Below are 20,739 nucleotides of genomic sequence, written 5' to 3' on the forward strand. Positions count from 1 at the left end.
GCTGGGTGACTTTGGATCAATCACCAGGAGACATTTAGGCATGAAAGCTAGCTGGGTGACTTTGGGCCAATCAGCAGGAGACGGTGAGTTCTAGTCCCGCCTTAGGCATGAAAGCTGACTGGGTGACTTTGGGCCAATCACCAGGAGACTGGGAGTTCTAATTTCACTTTAGGCATGAAAGCTAGCTGGGTGACTTTGGGCCAATCAGCAGGAGACGGTGAGTTCTAGTCCCGCCTTAGGCATGAAAGCTAACTGGGTGACTTTGGGCCAATCACCAGGAGACTGGGAGTTCTAATTTCACTTTAGGCATGAAAACCAGCCAGGTGACTTTGGGCCAATCCCCGACTCTCAGCCCAAACTACCTTACAGGACTGTTGTTGCTCTGGGGAAAACAGGAGGAGCAAAGAGTATTAGGGATGTTGGCTGGCTGAAGTCATTTTTTTTTTAAAGTAATCAAGGAGGGACAGATATTAAATAAACAATTTTTTTTAAAATGATCCCAATACTCTGGAACACATCAATCATTGAAACACTGACGTTTGGGTTTAAATCAACCGAAAACATACTATTAATGTTTTTTTGTTGGCATTTGAAACCAAACCTGGAAGTGGGAAGGGAAATCTAAAAAGCCAGGCATAACTTACCGAGGGCCGATTTTGGGAAAACATTCTTGTAAATCAACCATAGGTTTGTGATTTTAGGTAAGGTCACAACCTCTTCCGGTTTGGGGAGCCCACTTTCTTGGGGTAACCTAGGGAGAATAATATGGTTACATGGTTAAATCAGAAACGTTGGTTATCTATCTATCTATCTATCTATCTATCTATCTATCTATCTATCTATCTACCTACCTACCTACCTACCTATCTATAACTGTCTGGTTTGGTTCTGCAACCCAACAAGACCGACAGAGACTTCAGAGGAGAATCAGAACTGCAGAAAAAACAATGGCTGCCAACCTGCCTTCCCTTGAGGACCTGTAGACTGCACAAATCAAAAAGAGGGCGGTGAAAATATTTACTGACCCCCTCGCATCCTGGACACAAACTGTTTCAACTCCTACCCTCAAAACCTTGCTGCAGAGTACTGCACACCAGACAACTAGACACTAAAAGCAGTTTTCCCCCGAACGCCATCACTCTGCTAAACAAATAATCCCCTCAACATTGTCAAACTATTCACTAGGTCTGCAATACTATTACTACTAGTTATTTTCCTCATCATTCTAATCACCCATCTCTTCCCACTTATGACTGTAACTTGTTGCTTGTATCCTTAAGATTTTTATTAATATTGATTGTTTCCTCATTGCTTATTTGACCACTATGCCAATTATTAAGTGTTGGACCTCATGATTCTTGACAAATGTATCTTTTTCTTTTATGTACAGTTTTCCCTCGATTTTCGCGGGCGATGCGTTCCGAGACTGCCCGCGAAAGTCGAAGTAAATACACTATTTTTGGCTATGAACAGTATCACAAGCCTTCCCTTAATACTTTAAACCCCTAAAGTGCAATTGCCCATTCCCTTAGCAACCACTTAGATCATTACTCACCATGATTATTTATTAAAGTTTATTAAAAATATATTTATTAAAGTCGGATGAAAGTTTGGCAATGACATATGACGTCATCAGGCGGGAAAAACCGTGGTATAGGGAAAAACCCGCAAAGTATTTTTTAATTAATATTTTTGAAAAACCATCGTATAGACTTTTCGCGAAGTTCGAACCCGCACAAATCGAGGGGACACTGTACACCGAGAGTACATACACCAAAGACAAATTCCTTGTGTGTTCAATCACACTTGGCCAATAAAGAATTCTATCTTAGCCTGATCTCAAGTAGGAAATTACCAAGATCTCCGCCATGTTAAGATGAGGAAACTACAACTCCCAGAATTCCCTCAACCACCATGCAGGCTGAGGCGATTCTGCCAGCTGAAGTCCGCCCGTCTTAAAACTTTAACAAAGGTTGAGAAACGCAGAACTTTAACATTTTAAATACAAACCTACAAGCGAAAAGCCTTAGCAGTCTAGAAACGGCTGACCCGATTTTTAAAAGCGAGTCACGGACATTATTCCAGCAGTCATAAAACGTCCCTCTATTGGATGGAACAGGGTTGCCTATCGGCATCTAATTATTTTACACCTAATGTATTTTACACCACATACTAGTAAGTCGCCTCGAAGCAAGATGGGCGGCGAAGAAATGAATCAGAAATAAAAGAAACCCACAAGTCATGTATTGGCGGGTCATTGCCATCCTTTTTGTTTGTAAGGGTAACAAGAGACTCATGAGGACTAGCACCCCAGAAAAGCCTTTCACATAGTTCTTTTCTCCTTTCCAAAGTATGGGTCATCGCCTCTTCTAGAAACATAGAAGATTGACGGCAGAAAAAAGACCTCGTGGTCCATCTAGCCTGCCTTTATACTATTTCCTGTATTTTATCTTAGGATGGATATGTGTTTATCCCAGGCATGTTTAACTTCAGTTCCTGTGGACTTACCAACTACGTCTGCTGGAAGTTTGTTCCAAGCATCTACTACTCTTTCAGTAAAATAATACTTTCTCACGTTGTTTCTGATCTCTCCACCAACTAACCTCAGATTGTGCCCCCTTGTTCTTGTGTTCACTTTCCTATTAAAAACACTTCCCTCCTGGACCTTATTTAACCCTTTAACCTATTTAAATGTTTCGATCATGTCCCCCCTTTTCCTTCTGTCCTCCAGACTATACAGATTGAGTTCATGAAGTCTTTCCTGATACGTTTTATGCTTAAGACCTTCCACCATTCTTGTCGCCCGTCTTTGGACCCGTTCAATTTTGTCAATATCTTTTTGTTGGTGAGGTCTAGAAAGCCCTTCCTCACTTCTAACCAAATTCCATTTGACTCTGGTTTATTCATTGCATTCTCTTCTTTGCAACCATGGCTTAAATCCTGATTTAGGATAGCAATAAAGAACCCATCGCGGGGGGGGAAATATAGTTTAAATCACTAAAACCTACTCTATTTTTAAAAAAGCAATAAAACCACCAAAAGAAATAAAATCCACAGGTCCCAAAATATTACAAGCTTTGGTAACCTAAATTCTGCCCACTGAGGCCTGTAGGTAATCCTCGACTTACAACTATCCATTTAGTGACTGAAACGGGCTGAATAAAATAACTTATGACCAGTCCTTGCACTTACGACCACTGCGTCATCCCTGTGACATGATCAAAATGTGGACGTCTGGCAACCAGCCTGCATTTATGATTCTCACAGTGCCGTGACCACTATTTATGACCAATGGGGAGTAGCCGGTTTTGATTAACGACCTCCCATTTCATTTAACAACTGTACCGATTTGCTTAAAAGCCAAGGCAAAAAAAAAAAATTGGAGGTTTAACAACCGTCTCACTTAGCAACAGAAATTCTACTCCCTATTGCGGTCGTGAAGTCGAGGACTACCTCCAAAGACGGCTTGGAAAGCCACATGCTCTCACTAGAGATTTTTGCCCAAACCGATTAAAAACCCAAAACTCTTGTCGTCAATTTTGAGAGATGCTGCAAAAGCCATCTGACCGCTCAAAGGCTCTTTCACAGACCGGAAGGATATTTGCTGTCTGCTCAGAAGGAAATTACAGGGTGAACAAGGCCGCCTCTGGGCATGTCAAGGACGTTTTATCCATGCACCCCTCCTCCTTCCAATTCCCAAGGCTGCAGATTTCAGGAAGCATAAATTTCTAGGAAAATACACTCCAAAAATATTAAGTATTTACTGCTACATATTGTGACGGTGGCTAGAATCACCTATGCACAAAAATGGAAGGACTCAAAATTACCTGGAGATAAAGAGACAATTTTTTTAAAAAATTGATTGTGCAGAAATGGATCGGTTAACCATGGAATAGGCGTTGATTGCTTACCTGAACGCCTCTTCTCGTACGGTGAGTGGGTACAGCAGTCACATGGGTTGCTCCTGTCCAATCCGTTGGAACTGAGCCTAGTATTAAAAAAGAGTGCTGGATCCGCCCCTTCCCCAGAATTCGCGAATCCATAGACTAGGCTCAGTAGTGAAGCTCTTTAATGTTCAACTCTCATGTGTTATAAGAAAATAGAATAGAAGGTAAAGAAGACCACACAAAGGGAGGGAAGTGACTGCTGTACCCACTCACCGTACGAGAAGAGGCGTTCAGGTAAGCAATCAACGCCTATTCTCCGTACTGAAGGAGTGGGTCCAGCAGTCACATGGGACATACCCAAGAGATAGGTCCCTAGGGTGGGAGTACATAGCTATCGTGAGAGATAACGGATTGGAGTACTCTTCTGCCGAAGGCAGCGTCCGCTGATGCGTACGAATCGTTGATGAAGGAATTTGGCGAGGCCCAAGTGGCTGCTTTGCAGACTTCTTCCAACGGAGCCTGAGTCGCCCAAGCGGCAGATGTGGCAGCACTTCTGGTGGAATGCGCTGTAATATTCCTTGGAATGGAAAGGGAAGCTGTCTCGTAGGCCTTAGAGATGGTCCCTCTGATCCAACGACCTATTACTGTAGAAGACACTCTGGATCCCAAGGATCTGGGATGGTAGGCTATGAAGAGTGCTTCAGACCTCCGGATGGATCTTGTGCGTTGGATATAAACCTTTAGCGCTCTAGTGAGATCCAGAGTGTGCCATCTAGTTGCCAGGGGATGCTCTCGTTGGAGGCAGAAGGAAGGTAATATGATATCCTGAGATCTGTGGGACATGGAACTGACCTTTGGTAGAAAGGTGGGGTCCAGTCGCAGAACCACCTTGTCCTGGTGAAACTGACAAAGGTCCTGTCTGATAGAAAGGGCTGCCAACTCAGATATGCGTCGGGCGGATGTAATCGCCACCAGGAATGCTACCTTGAAGGATAGGTACCTGAGGGACGCAGAGTTCAGGGGTTCGTAAGGTGCCTGAGTAAGAGAGTGGAGAACCCGTGGCAAGTCCCAGGTGAGATATCTGTGGATCTTAGAAGGCCTGAAGTTGGCCACTCCTCTTAGAAATTCTTGGATTTCTGGAAGGGAGCGGAGGGGCTGCCTGCGAGGCCCCGCCAAGACGGAAGAGATGGCGGCCAGGTGTCGGCGGATGGTGCTGGTAGAGAGGCCTTGGTGGGAGCCTTTCATGAGGAAGGTGATTATCCTGTGGGTGGGAAGACACAGGGGAGATAAGCCCTTCTGCAAGCACCACTGATGGAATTTGGACCAAGTATGGTCGTAGATCCGGTTGGTAGACCCTCTTCTAGACTTCAGAATGATTTCCACTGTGTCCGGGTCATACCCTCGCAGGTCTAAGTCCCTCCGGATAATAACCAGGCGGTGAGGTGGAACCACTCTGGGTCTGGATGGAAGGAGGCCCCCTGTCGCAACATATCCTCCGAAAACGGGGAGTCGCCAGGGGTCCTGGACGGACATTGTTGGAGGTCCGCGAACCAGGGCCTGCGAGGCCAGTGAGGGGCAATCAGAATTACTCGGGCCTTCTCCAGGAGGATTTTGTTGATCACGTCTGGCAGAATTGGAATTGGAGGAAAGGCATACAATAGACCTGGAGGCCAAGGACTCCTGAGGGCAGTGATTGCCTCTGCTCCCGGAGACGGGAACCTGGAGATGAAGTGAGGGAGCTGGGCATTGGCTTTGGTCGCCAATAGATCCAACACTGGATGGCCGAACCTGAGGCAGACTTGGTGGAACAGTGACTGATGGAGATTCCACTCGCCTGGATCTATGGTCGCTCGCGAGAGCCAGTCCGCTTGGACGTTGAGGCTCCCCGAGATGTGGTCGGCTAGAAGCGACTGGAGATTCTTCTCTGCCCAAAGGCCTAACTTCAGGGCCTCCCTCCTGAGGGCCTAGGCTCTTGTGCCTCCCTGTCTGCAAATATGGCTTTTGGTGGCTATATTGTCGGTGAAAATCGGCACATGCTGGTTGGAGATGTGAGATTGGAATTGTTTTAGAGCTAGAGACACGGCTCTTAATTCTAATCAATTGATGGGCCTGGAAGCCTCCTCCAGTGCCCATGTGCCCTGAGCTAAAAGACCCTGGGCGTGGGCTCCCCAGCCCGAGAGGCTGGCATCTGTGGTGACTACAACTGGTCGGGGCACTGGAAGGGAGATCCCTTGTCTAGGGCTGGAGAAGTCCACCACTTGAGGGATCTGCGAACCGTCGGTGGAATGGCGACGATTCGAGTTGCTGTGGCCCGATCTCTGGGAGGTAATAGAAGCCACTGTAGTTCCCTGGCGTGAAGACAGGCCCAGGGGACAATACCAATAGATGACACCATTTTACCCAAAGGGAAGATAGGGTGGCAATGGAGGTAGATTGCTGGGGCAGGATGCGAGCAATGAGATCCAAAAGGCTGCGTTTTCTCTCAGTGGAGAGGAAAACCTGGGATAACTCAGAATTAATGATAGTTCCCAGATGCAGAATGGAAGTGGATGGATCAAGGTGGCTCCTTTTAAGATTTATGGAGAAACCATGATTCTGTAGAACCGACATGGTAAAAGAGAGGTCTGCCGCCACCCAGTTCTGGAATTTCCATGAATTAAAATGTCATCTAAATAACATAAAATATGAATGGGAGAAGCCCGGATATGAGCCGCCAAGGATCCCAAGAGTTTAGTGAAGACTCTGGGAGCTGAGTAGAGCCCAAATGGCATGGCCCTACACTGAAAATGCCTGCCTTGAAAGGCAAAGCGCAGAAATTTCCTATGGACCTTGACAATGGGGATATGGAGGAAGGCCTCCGTGAGATCCAGAGACACCATAAAGTCTCCCCGATGTAGAGCTGCTAAAAATGGAAGATAAGGAATGAATTTTGAAATCCTATATTTTATGAACCGGTTCAATTTTTTTAGATCTAAGATGGCTCTCCAGCCTCCAGAGGTCTTAGGGACCATGAAGAGGATGGGAGAAAGCCTAAACCTCTCTGGAGAGAGGGGACCGGTTGAAAAGCTCTAATAGTCAACAAATGAGAAATAGCCTCCTCCATTCGGATACGAGATGGAGGGGAACTGGGAGAAGGACAAGAAATAAAACGGTTAGGGGGAGGTGAAATGAACTCTAACCTTAGGCTCCTTTCCACAGTGTCAATGACCCAGGGGTCCTTACAAGAACGGTGCCAGGCGGAAGAGAACCAGGCTAGGCGACCGCCTATGGGAAAGGAGGAAAACTTACCATCTGGCTCTTTTGGAAGCCCTGGTAGAAGAGGATCCTCTCTGATAACGGGAACCTCTGCCCCTGGTGGTTCTAGATTGGGATCGAAACCGAGGGGAAAACTGACCTGGACTCCTTTGAAATGCGAAGCCCTGATCCTGTAGACGCCCTGTGCGCCGAAAGGGCTACGGTTTAGGGGCCTTCTTGGTGGTAGGTCCCAAGACCTTTTTCTTGTCTGTGGTCTCTGTAAGGAGAGGGTCCAGAAGGTCTCCGAAGAGGAGGTCACGTTTCAGCGGACCCATGGCTAACTGCCACTTCTGTCTTACTCCTGCCTGCCAAGGGCGGAGCCATAGAAGTCTTCTGGCCGTTGTGGAGGCTGCTACTGACCTGGCTGCAAATCTGGAAGATTGGAGGGTAGCATCTGCTACATATTGGGCAGCTGCGAAGATTTTGTTGAAATCCTGTTGGCCCCGTAAGTCATCTGGAGGCAGGTGTGGTTGGAGCTGACGAAGCCACAAGAGCATAGCTCTGGAAAAGAAGGATGCCGCTGCAGCACTCTTAAAGGCCCATGAGTCTGCAAGAAGACTCCTTTTGAGCATTGCTCAAGTCGTTTGTCCTCTGGCCGGAGGACCTCCTCTGCTTCGCCAGGCATGGCGGCAGTCGAGTGGAGAGTCTTCACTGGTTCATCTGGCTTGGGACATGTTAGGAGTTCCTCATAGACGGAGGAGAGCTTGTAGAGCTTCTAGTCCTTGGGAGTGGGAGTAAAGCCAGCAGTTGGGTGGTCCCACTGTTTAAGCAAGGCATCCTTAAACAACTTGGGCATAGGAATTACCTCATTGTCTTCCTGTTCTTTCATGAAAAAAAGGAAGATTATCCTCCGGAGGATCTGAGGAAGAAGTAGCTTGTTTTTCTTGCCCGGCTAGCCCCGTGGATACTCTAGCTTTAAGCAGGAGAGATTTGAAAAGCTGCGAAGGAAAGATAGCAGCTGGGGCTGGAATCTTAATCTGAGATTCCTCATCTTCCGACAGACGCTGAAATGGGTCATCATCCTCTTCTGCATCCACGTCCTCATCCTCTTCCTGAGAGGAGTCAGAGACCTCCATGGCTGGGGCTCTGTAGGAAGGAGAAGAACTCACGGGACGGGAGGAGCGTGGAGAGGGATGAGACAGAGAAGGCACATTGAAAGATGAGAGTTTAGCGTCAATGGTGTTAGTCAGAATAGTCAAGATAGACTGAAACTCCGGTGGCAAGGAAGAAATATCAGCCGGAAAAGCCGGAGGATCCCTGAGGGCCTGAGCAGGTTCTGGCTGGGAGGAATCCTCGGTAATATCTGGCTCCTCTGGACCTAAACCCCATAGGTTAGGTTGGGGTGGATTTAGGTTTGGCTCATCCAGGGATAGCACAGGAACCCCAGAAAGAGGCAGGTTAGAGGCCTCCGGGGGGGTTGGATTGATATGCACTTGGGCCTGCACCTTAAAAGTTTGGCTGGTTTATCATGTATTTTTTGTAGGGCTGGGTCCCTTCTCTTCTCAGCCCTGGTGGGCTTGGCTAAGGAATGGGTGCCTGAGAAAGAGGAGGAAGAGGCCTGGGGAACTTCAGTAGAATTACCAGTAGGCCTAACCTCTTTGGGACCTTTGGTAGTGCCTCTCTTGGGAAAAGAAGCCATAGTCTGACAATTAACAGAAGACAAGGCTGAGCCAATAACTGAATAATAAGGAGAAGAATTTCAAGGACTTCCCAAGAGGAATGGATCCTGCTTCGAGGCCTCGAAGCTGCTGAAACTTGAGGACAATCTGGGCAAACCCAGAGTTCGTGCCCCCAAACCCAGCGGGGCCAGCCTCCCTAAACTTTATAATTAAGTAAACCAAGGCACTCTGGTTGGAGGCTTAGCCGGTGGAGAATTTAGCCTGGGACCCCCAAGGCCCGCTCCGGGATCCACGCGGTGGACTGAGGCCTACACGGCTGGCAGGGGGCCAACACGAGAGGCCTAGATTTAAAAAGGGCGCGAAGGCCTTCGCGCCGAAAAAGATCGCTGCGTAAAATTTCTTAAAGGGGAAGCGATCGACTAAGTCCAGGAGACTAGAAGGCGTCTCACTCCGCAGGAGGTATTTCTTAAGCCCTTAAATATTTTTGTATACAATAAATAATCAATAATTCAATAGGTAAATACTTGCACCAGGACCTCCAGGCCAAAGGATTAGAAGAATCCACAAGCGGCCGCAGGAATCGTAACCGGCAAAACCGCCGGGGGAAAACGAAACCGCAACTTCTCCCAAGGAAAAAAGCCTAGCCGCTTTTTTTCTTTTTTTCTTTTAAACGGCTGGCGCAATTAGTGCAAGTAAATAATTAAAGACAATAAATCTTACTACTTTTTGAAGGAAAAGATCGAAGGGAAGGTGTTAGAATGTTGAACGAGCTATCACAATACAACCGCAGGATATGCGAACTGAGCGAATTCTGGGGAAGGGGCGGATCCAGCACTCTTTTTTAATACTAGGCTCAGTTCCAACGGATTGGACAGGAGCAACCCATGTGACTGCTGGACCCACTCCTTCAGTACGGAGAATTGAATGGCAAAAAAGATTTGGACTACTATTCCACCTGGACAATGTGGTATAAATGGATGCAAAAGAGGAAAGAAAACTCACAGTGAAAAATGGCTTCCTATACAAGACTATATATACAGAAGCCAGGGGGCTGATCGGCGGCCTCCTGAACGGCGAACCCGGAAGTTCGGGTTTGGTGTTCGGGTTCAGGAGGACGCTGGGAAGCCCCCCGGCTGTTTTAAAAGGTGACAGCCGGGCGGCGGGGTTTCTCAGCGGCCTCCCGAACCCGAACTTTTGCCGAACTTCCGGGTTCGCCGTTCGGGAGGCCGCTGAGAAGCCCCGCCACCTGGCTGTCACCTTTTAAAACAGCCGGGGGGCTTCTCGGCGGCCTCCCGAACGCTGAACCCGGAAGTTCGGGTTTGGCGTTCAGGTTCAGGAGGACACTGAGAAGCCCCCCGGCTGTTTCAAAAAGCGACAGCCGGGGGGCGGGGCTTCTCGGCGGCGGCGGGTTCGTAAGAAGGAAAAAGTTCGTAAGAAGAGGCAAAAAATTACTGAACCCCGGTTTCGTATCTCGGGTTGTTCGTAAGACGAGGGGTTCGTATCATGAGGCACCACTGTATATACAACAAATACAAAACATAAACATTTAAAATAAAAAATGGACAAGTGTGAGGCAAATCTGTATAACAGTGCTAACTATTTAAATGTTCTATTGCCTAATTTAAATAATAATTAATAATAATTTTTTAAAAACGTATAAATATATTCTCCTTATTTCCATTGAACATTTTCGCCAGGTAATTACTCTTTATATTTATTCATTTCATATACTGTGTCAGTTTGGCCTAGTTTATTTGTGTGTGTGTGTGTGTGTGTTTTACGTCACACCCCATTCCCTTTTTCCAGCTGTTCTTACATGCGCCCCTCGATTAATTTTAACGTCTTCTCTCCCCCCCCACCTTCAAGTTATGGCCTGCTTCTCAGGTAAGGATATAAAAATCTCCCAGCTGCAGCCTTTTCCTGAATGCACACACATACACACACAAAAACACACACACAATCATCCAATTCCTTGCATCCCAGCCAGCTTTCATCAGGATGTGCAAGAGAAAAAAACGGGGCCTTCCTGCCGCATCTAATCGGCCCCAAGGGAAGGAAGGCATGTATGTGTTTGTGTGTGTGTGTGTGTGAGTGAGTGAGTGCTTGTGTGAGTGTGTCTCAAAGGCCCAAAGATTGCCAAGCAGAGTTTTCCTTAAAGAAAACCAACCAGATAATAGCGACAATGGAAAAAACCACCCACAATAAATCAGTTTTAACCTCATAATCCTACATGTTTAATAAACTAATTATTCCAATAACTAAGTATATCATATTATATATATATATTATCTATGGTTTTCTAGATTTTTTGTTGTCGCATGAAGATTTATAATTTATATTATATTTATATTATATTTATAATCTACTCTGTTTAGATGGTTATAAGAAAACTGGGGGGGTTTGGAACAATTAGTTCAATAGATTTGTAAGACTCAAATAAGATGTGAATTTGAGGATCAGCGATTAATGTAAAGGTTGTTGTAATGCTTTAATATTAGATGGAGAAGAGTTATATTTTAAGAGGGTTTTTTGAATATATCAGATATTATATGTTTGTACTTTTGTGAAAGAAAAAGAGCCTCCACTGAATGATTACAAAATAAAAAGAAAAATATATATATATGTTTGATAATAAGCTTGATTTTGTGTTGGAAACTATGCATTGTTTTTATGTTATGTTGGAGAAAATAAAAAATAAAAAATTTTATAGGGGAAAAAATTGGTTTCAATCTCAAATTATTTTCCTTGATTTATTCACGACCCTCGAACTTCGATGCAGTCATAAAACGAGACATCATCGGGAGATTAAAACAGACAGGCAGTCGTCCACAATCGTACATACGACTGCAATCAAGCACCAAAATTTCTGGTCAATAAGTGAGACATTTTGGTTAGTTTGGTTCCATTTTATGCCTTTTCTTGCCGCATTTTGTTAAGTTTATCACTGCCATCGTTAAAAGAGTTGCGGGATTATTCGGTGAACAATTGATTGATAAAATTGAACGGGTTCAAAGACGGGCTACAAAAATGGTGGAAGTTCTTAAGCATAAAACGTATCAGGAAAGACTTCATGAACTCAATCTATATAGTCTGGAGGACAGAAGGGAAAGGGGGGACATGATAGAAACATTTAAATATGTTAAAGGGCTAAATAAGGTTCAGGAGGGAAGTGTTTTTAATAGGAAAGTGAACACAAGAACAAGGGGGCACAATCTGAGGTTAGTTGGGGGAAAGATCAGAAGCAATGTGAGGAAATATTATTTTACTGAAAGAGTAGATGCTTGGAACGAACTTCCAGCAGACGTGGTTGGTAAATCCATAGTAACTGAATTTAAACATGCCTGGGATAAACATATATCCATTATAAGATAAAATACAGGAAATAGTATAAGGGCAGACTAGATGGACCACGATGTCTTTTTCTGCCGTCAATCATCTATGTCTCTATGTTTTATGAATCCGGCTTTCCCCGTTGACTTCCTCATCACAAAAGGGGAACCACGTGAGTTCAGGACACGGCAACTGCCAAGCGGTTTTGAATTTTAATCACAGGACCACAATGAAGTTGCTACTGCAGTTGTTAAGTGTGAAAACAGGTCTCAAGTCACTTTTCTCAGCGCCGTTGTAACTCTGAACAGTCACTAAATGAACTGTCGTAAATCGAGGACTTGCCTATAATGCATGGGAAAACTCAGATTTCGATGAATTTTGAAATAAAAAAAGCCGGAATCCCATATACATAGGGATTGGGGGGAAAAACAGATGGGGATTTTTTAAAAATAAAATAAAATAAAAACAGCACTGGCAAGAATCTTGCCTTCAGCTTAGAACCCATCCCTGAATAGTTGGAGAGAAAGTGTGGATTAACAGAAGGGTTTCTATGGCGACTTTCCCTAGATGTCCTATTCAAAAATTGTATTAAGACTCCTAGTTTAAAATGTTTAAATTATGTAGTTCCTAAACCTGACATGGTTTAGGATTAGAAAGTGCCTAACGTGGGCTTTCAAGTAAATTCTCAACTTTCTTACTGACGACTGACTGTTAATTAATGAAAAATAATTATTTTTCATTATTATTATTATACCTACCGGGCTTCCTTCTGCCGCACAAAACCCAGCGGCAGATCAGGTCCCACAGAGTTGGTCTTCTCCGGGTCCTATCGACTAAACAATGTCGTTTGGCGGGACCCAGGGAGCCTTCTCTGTGGTGGCCCCCGCCCTCTGGAATCAACTCCCTCCAGAGATTCGAATTGCCCCCACCCTCTTTGCCTTCCGCAAGATTCTGAAGACCTATCTATGTCACCAGGCATGGGGTAATTGATATATCCCCTAGTAACATTTATGTGTGGTTTATAATTGGGTAGTGTTGACTGTTTTTAACGATAGTGGGTTTTTTAACTATAGTTTTTAATTATTGGATTTGTACCCTATTGCTGTGAGCCCCCCGAATCTTCGGAGAAGGACGGCATACAAATCTAATAAATTATTATTATTATTATTGTTGTTGTTATTATTATTATTATTATTATTATTATTAATATTGGATGCGCATTGACAGATTGGGAAAAAGAAGTGAAAGGATGGGAGATAGACTGCTTCTACACCTGGAGTCTCCACATCTCCTAAGCCAAAAGGTTCAACCAATGGAAATTTCACCTCCGCAAGTGTCTCTTCAAGTCTCCCCCAATTTAGAGAAAAGACGTTCACAACCGAAAAGGAAGCGTTCACACAATTCATAAAAGCATCTGAAAGCCAAGCGGGCTGTATTCAGAGGCCACCTTTAATGACGGTTTGTCTTAGAAACATAGAAACATAGAAGTCTGACAGCAGAAAAAGACCTCATGGTCCATCTATTCTGCCCTTATACTATTTCCTGTATTTTATCTTACAACGGATAGATGTTTATCCCAGGCATGTTTAAATTCAGTTACTGTGGATTTATCTACCACGTCTGCTGGAAGTTTGTTCCAAGGATCTACTACTCTTTCAGTGAAATAATATTTTCTCATGTTGCTTTTGATCTTTCCCCCAACTAACTTCAGATTGTGTTAGTTGGGGGAAAGATCAAAAGCAACATGAGAAAATATTATTTTACTGAAAGAGTAGTAGATCCTTGGAACAAACTTCCAGCAGACGTGGTTGCTAAATCCACAGGAACTGAATTTAAACATGCCTGGGATAAACATATATCCATCCTAAGATAAAATACAGAAAATATTATAAGGGCAGACTAGATGAACCATGAGGTCTTTTTCTGCCGTCAGACTTCTATGTTTCTATGTTTCTAAAACAAACCGTCATGTCTTGGATGCTGGGCAAACCCGGCTTAAACAAACCAAATGCCTTCGCTAAACACGCAAACAGACTCAAGGTTCATTTCTCTAAAGCAGGCTAAAGGTACAGGCAAATCTTCGACTTACAGCGGCCGTTCAAAGTTACGACGACATTTTTAAAAAATCGTTTTTCACATTTACGACTTTTGCAACCTTCCCATGGTCACACGCTTCCAAAATCTGGACGTTTTGCAACTAACTGACCGTCACAGACGGTCCCGGAATCACATGATCTCCTTTTTTGCACCCTTCTTAGAAAGCAAAGTCCATGGCGAAGCCAAATTCACTTAACGACAGCATAACCCACTTAACAATGGCAGAAATAAGTTCATTTCTAAAGGTAATATCACAATGCAAGTGGGTTTGTAACCATGGGAAAGGCTGATGTAAGCCATAATCAGCATGTAATCATGGGTTTGGTAATCGTGCTTCAACCTGATTGGCTGTAATCTATATAAGGAGGAACACCCTTGCAAGGGCGTGGTTTTGATACAGAGTGGTCTGTAGTTTAGTGGTTAGTGCTTAGTGGTTGCAGTGGTGGATTTAATAAGAGTTATATGAAAAGTATTGTATGATAGTTTATTGAGAGAAGACGTTTGATAAGAAGAAAGTAATATTCTTATATATTTTATAATATATACATATATTCTACAAGAAAGCCTGCTGCCGTGTTTCATTGAAGACTTCAATTAGGTATAGTGGTTAACTTGGCTACTTGGTGGGTTAACTTCCGTGGGCGCAAAACTCACTCTGCCCAACAGATTATGGGCTAAGTAGATATACCCAACAATTCACTTAACAACGACGGTGCAGAAAAGTCGGAAAAACAGGACGAGAAAAATGCGGGGCTCAATTACGATCATATCTCAAAATTAACTGTATTTGCGTGTGAATACAACCCCAAGCCCCAATCTTAACCACGGTGTGGGCCCCCAGCGCTAGTCCAGGTTTCAGAAAAGTGTGTAGACCACTATTAAGAAAGATTTAATCCCACCCCGGGGGGGGGGGGGTCTTTGGCAGGGTAGATTAACAATGCAAACTTGGGTTTTTTTTCCAAAATTCTTGCAAACTGTAATACGGACAGCTCTGGAATCTCATCTACAAAAAGATATTGATAAAATTGAACCAAAGACGGGCTACAAAAATGGTGGAAGGTCTTAAGCATAAAACTTATCAGGAAAGACTTAATGAACTCAATCTATAGAGTCTTCGGAGAGGGGCGGCATACAAATCCAAATAATAAATAAATAAATAAATAAATAAATAGTCTGGAGGACAGAAGGGAAAGGGGGGACATGATCGAAACATTTAAATATGTTAAAGGGTTAAATAAGGTTCAGGAGGGAAGTGTTTTCAATAGGAAAGCGAACACAAAAACAAGGGGGCACAATCTGAGGTTAGTTGGGGGAAAGATCAGAAGCAACTGAGAAAATATTATTTTATTGAAAGAGTAGTAGATGCTTGGGACAAACTTCCAGCAGACGTGGTTGGTAAATCCACAGGAACTGAATTTAAACATGCCTGGGATAAACATCCATCCATCCCAAGATAAAATACAGGAAATAGTATAAGGGCAGACTAGATGGACCAGGAGGTCTTTTCTGCAGTCAATCTTCTATGTTTCTAAGTTTATTATATTTATTTATTTATTTTAGAGAAATCTATATTGCCGCCTGCTTGCACATTAAGTTTCACTTAATGACCAAATTCCAGGTCCAACTATGATCACTAAATGAAGTCCAGCTGTGTTGTCTGTTTTCCTGAAAGAAAGGGAAATACTCCACTCCAATTCGGAAGCAATTATTTGACTGAAAGAGTTGTAGATGCTTGGAACAAACTTCCAGCAGACATGGTTGGTAAATCCACAGGGACTGAATGTAAACATGCTTGGGATAAACATATACTGTATAAGATAAAATACAGGAAATAATATAAGGGCAGACTAGATGGACCAGGAGGTCTTTTTCTGCCGCCAATCTTCTATGTTTCCATGTTACAACCAAATCCTCTCCATTTGATCTGGAATAAAGGGTCTTAAAACCTACTTGCACCCCCCCAACACAAACACAAAAACACCATCCAGTCTCCTACGGGTGTGGGAGACTCTCCTCCTTCAAGAGCCATGAACAAGCACTCCGCACATGTTTACGGTGGTCTATCCCTCGTGCCACAAGGAGTTGGGGGAAGGGGAAATAAAAAATAAAATAGAATAGAATAGAATTATTTATTGGCCAAGTGTGATTGGACACACAAGGAATTTGTCTTTGGTGCATCTGCTCTCAATGTACATCAAAGGAAGTATATATATAATAAAAAATAAAAATATAGGTGATTTTAAGGACTTTTTTTTAAAAAAAAGCTGGCCAGCCCTCTTTTTGCTTTCCTAGGGCTTAACCAGAGGGGGCAAAACCAGGAGCCAAGTCACATTAATCACAGTTTAATCTGGGGCGGGGGGCGGGGGGGGGTATTTGGTCCAGGAAGGGGAGCTGAGCTAAAACAAGGAGGAAGGTGGGATTTTAAACCCCAAGACGCCTCTTTTGTTTTAAGAAAGGAACAGCAGCCCCACCACCACCACCACCATCAATACACACTCACAAGCACACACAACGCACCCCCATTAACAACCGGCCTAATGAAACAAGCGGAACCTCCTCTTTTCCCACGAATAGGCAACTGGCTCTTCTATGAGTTATAATAATAATAATAATAATAATAATAATAATAATAATAATAATAATAATAATAATAATAATAATAATAATAATAATACCACCCAATTAAGTACAAAATCGCCCCCCTCCCTCCAATCCCATCATTTCTCCCAGCACTTAACAATAGTCCCGGGCCCCCCAAAGCAGCAGCAGCAGCAGCAAGCAGCAGGTAGGACCGATCGATCCCCCCCCGCAGGAGGAAAAGGGGGATCCACCGCACCCCCCTTTTTCCCCGCTTTCCTAAATCCCCCCGCCTCCCGTTCCTAAAAGCGGCTGCACCCCCTTTTCTCACCCACCCACGCCGATTTTGAGAGACGGACCGAGGAGGAGACTGAGGGGAGATCCTAAGAAGAAAGGGTCGAGCGATCGCGAGGCAAATAATAAAAATTTAAATTTAAAAAAAACCACCACTCAACTCACCCGGGCTGCAGGATCGCCCGCGGGGTGGCTCCGGGTCAGGGCTGCCCCTGTGTTTGCAAAGAGAAGGAAGGGAGGGAGGGGAAAGAGAGAAAGAGAGAGAGAGAGAGACCCTTCAACGCCCCTTCTTCCTTTCCTCGCTTTCTCTCTCTCTCTTTTTTTCCCCTTCCCCTCCCTCCCTCCTCCCTCCCTCCCGCGGCAGCTTTGCGGGGGAGAAGCGATCAATGGAACGCCCGCCAGCTCCACGTGGGGTCTGCCGCTTTCTCTTTCGCCGCCGTCGAACGCGCCGCAGCCAATCGGAGCGCCGGGTGGAGGGAACCGAGAGGGCGGGGGGGGAGGAGGGAGCAAAGGGAAGGGAAGAAATAAATAAGGCGCTCGCGGCCCACGTGGGGCGGGCGGGGAGGAGAAAAAAAAGAAAAAGAAAGGAAGCCACAAAAACCCCAGGACGCGCTTTTGATTGGTCCGGCGCGGCTTCCCGTAGCAAAATGTGTCAATCTGGATAAGAAGGCGAAGGGAGCCGAGGAGGGGAGGGGGGAGGAGGAAAAAAGGGAAGCGCTCCTGCTCTCCCTCTCGCCCCCCTCCCCTCCTTTTTTTTTTCTTTTCTTCTCTCCCCCCTCCTTTTGGGGTTAACCCTTGAAGTGCCGGCAGGGAGGAAGGTTTCGGTTGAACCGTTTTGAAAAGGGGAAGGGCAGGCGAAAGGGGCGAAAGGGGGGAAGCCGTGAGGTGGCGGGGGGGGGAGAAAGGGGGGTGCGGGGGGGGAATGGGGAGGGGGGAGCGAAGGTTTGTTTTAACGCTTTCAGATCGGGAGGGGAAGGGAAAAGAAGGGGGCAGAGGAAGAAAAAGGGGAGGCGGGTGGGGAATTGGAGGGACAGGAGACGGGGAGAAATAGGGGACTGAGGGGAAAAATGGGGGCCTTGAGGGACATAAGGGGAAACGGGGGACAGAGGGGAAAGAAGGGGACATTACGGGACAGAAAAGGAAAGGACAAAGGGGAAGAGCGCGTAAGTGCACTTATGTGCCTAATGTCCCTGTCCTACTGTCTTATTATCCTTTCTATTACTACATTCTACTTATGTTATGTTAATATGTACTATAATACTATACTTGTTTGACAAATAAATAAAATAAAAAATAAATAAATAAAAGAGGGGGGACAGAGGGAAAAGGGGACTGAGGGGGAAATGGGGGCCTTGAGGGACTGAGGGGGGGAAAGGGACATGGGGAAAATGGGCTTGAGGGACAGAAGGGGAAAAGGGGGACTGAGGGGGGAAATGGGGGCGTTGAGGGACAGAAGGGGAAAAAGGGACACTGGGAAAATGGGGGCCTTGAGGGACTGAGGGGGGGAAAGGGACACGGAGGGGGGAAGGAGACTGAGGGGGAAAATGGGGGCCTTGAGGGACAGAAAGGGGGAAAAGGGACATGGGGAAAATGGGGACCTTGAGGGACAGAGGGAAAAGGGTGGCAGAGGGGGAAAAGGGGACATTGAGGGTCAGAAGGGAAAAAGGGGGCAGGGGAAGGGAAAAAGGGAGATGGGGAAAGGGGGGCATTGTGGGACAGATGGAGGGGAAATGGGGGGACAGGGTGAAAGTGTAAGAGGGAAAAGGGGGGACTAGAAGGGGGAAGGGAGGGCAGGAAAAGAGATGCTTCTTAACGGAGAGAAAAAGGCTTCACTTGACACAGGTCAAGCCAATGCCCCAAGGACAAATGGGGGGGGGGGTTAACTCTGCAAAGTCTGGATTTAGGGAAGGAAGTTGATTTTTTTAACCCTTACAAAGAAAGGAAAGAAGAAGGGACCAAGTGAAAAGCAAGGGGCAACGGGCGACATCGAGAAATGAAGGTTCTCAAACGGCCAGCCTCTGTGGATTCACGCTGATCAAGAATCTGGGGTGGGAAAAACAAGACGAAAAAACGGGGTTAAAAGGCCAAGGGAAGAAAATGGAGGGCTGAGCGGGAAATGAACCCTTCAAGGCCACAGGAGTGAGGAGGAGATGAACCAGATTAACCCTTCCAAGGTCTCCCAGAAGAAGGATTAACTCTTACCTGTCGAGTTAGAAGAAATTATGGGTGAAAAAAGGGGGCAAACATTAAATTTATTAGAGCAGTGTTCCTCTTCTTGGACCACTTGTGGACTTCAACTCCCACAATTCCCCAACCCGCTTCATTTTTAACCCATGGGGGCTTCGGCTCTCAGAATTCCCTGGCCCGCTTGCAGGCTAGGGAATTCTGGGAGTTGTAGTCCATATGGCTTTAAAAGTGGTGCAGGATGAGAAACCCAGCAATAGAGGCTAATGGATGAGCTAATGGAAACCAGGCAGATTTATTTATTTTATTTATTGTACTGTATTTATATGCCACTCACTCCAAAATAGACTCAGAGCAGCTAACAACAATCATAAATACAACAAGAATAAAAAGCGATAAAAATACAACAATAAAATCAACAATGCAGTAAAAACAATATCATAAAATACCATACATACTTGCAGTCAATCTTAATTCCAGCCCTGATGGAAAAGCAGTTTAACAGCTTTCCGGAAAACCAGCAGGGAGGAGATAGTGTGGATCTCTGGGGGCAGTTGATTCCATAGGGTTGGAGCCACCACAGAGAAGGCTCTTCCCTGAGGTCCAACCAACCGGCATTGTTTGGCAGATGGGACCTGGAGAAGGCCGACTCTGTGGGTCCTTACTGGCTTCAGCGAGGTATGAGGGCGGAGGCAATGCCGTAAATAGTCTTGCCCTGAGCCATTTGGGGCTTTATAGTGAATTAATGCACATTTAAATAGTGAATGTTCTACATTTACAATCATTTTTTCAAAGACATATACAAAATTAATAAAGATTCTAAAATTAATAAAAAATGTTAGCATGTCTCGGTGCAGCCTTGGGCCAAACCGTCGACATACACACAGCAGAGTTATTGCAGTAGTGTAGTTGTGTTGGCTAGCCAGTAAAAGACACAGTATATTTAACGAAGTATTATTTACATATATACAACACAAAGGAGCAAAAGATAACAAATCACACACAGCCCCACACTGCTAAGAATATCTCAAAGTAAACTCCCCGCCACAGGGAAAGGTACTGGCGCCCCCTTATGGCCAAACCAGCCAAAGCTCTTAAAGACATATTACATCCTTACAGATATAAACTACCATTGGTAGTTTACTACATGGCAACCCCAAAACAGATGAGTACCATGTACTAACAATAATTCTAAAGAAACTATATACAGGCATCCACATTCATCCAATTCAATCATTCACAACATCGGCTGGAGACAGTCTCATCACTCACAACCCCTATGCCCGCCGACATTGTTTCGCTGATGGGATCTGGAGAAGGCCGACTCTGTGGGATCTAACCAATGGGGGAACCAGATTCGCTTAACAACCATGTTACTGGCTTAACAACAGCAGTGATTCATTTTCACAATTCTGGCCAGGTAGGTCGTAATAAACGGGGTGAATCTCACTTAACAA

At 45.0% G+C, this 20,739-nt stretch overlaps 1 protein-coding gene across 6 annotated transcripts in view; it reads right to left on the bottom strand.

Moving 5' to 3' along the window:
• Window positions 1-19,464, bottom strand: part of LOC139163734 (transducin-like enhancer protein 1) — a 111,642-nt gene extending 92,178 nt beyond the window's left edge. For 3 of the 6 annotated variants that reach the window (XR_011558515.1, XR_011558516.1, XM_070744742.1), the window contains exons 1-2: window positions 17,264-17,455; window positions 645-751 (exon numbers count right to left, since the gene is read on the bottom strand). Coding sequence is in view for 4 of the 6 variants with exons in the window: in XM_070744742.1 (XP_070600843.1) it covers window positions 645-668 (24 nt within the window). In the remaining 2 variants the exon portion in view is untranslated. Of the gene's footprint in view, window positions 1-644; window positions 752-17,263; window positions 17,456-19,300 lie in introns of those variants that run through there. The other 3 variants (XM_070744751.1, XM_070744780.1, XM_070744769.1) reach the window with 3 other exon arrangements.
• Window positions 19,465-20,739: the final 1,275 nt, after the last annotated feature.

Source organism: Erythrolamprus reginae, chromosome 1, assembly GCF_031021105.1.
Source record: "Erythrolamprus reginae isolate rEryReg1 chromosome 1, rEryReg1.hap1, whole genome shotgun sequence".
NCBI lineage: Eukaryota > Metazoa > Chordata > Lepidosauria > Squamata > Dipsadidae > Erythrolamprus > Erythrolamprus reginae.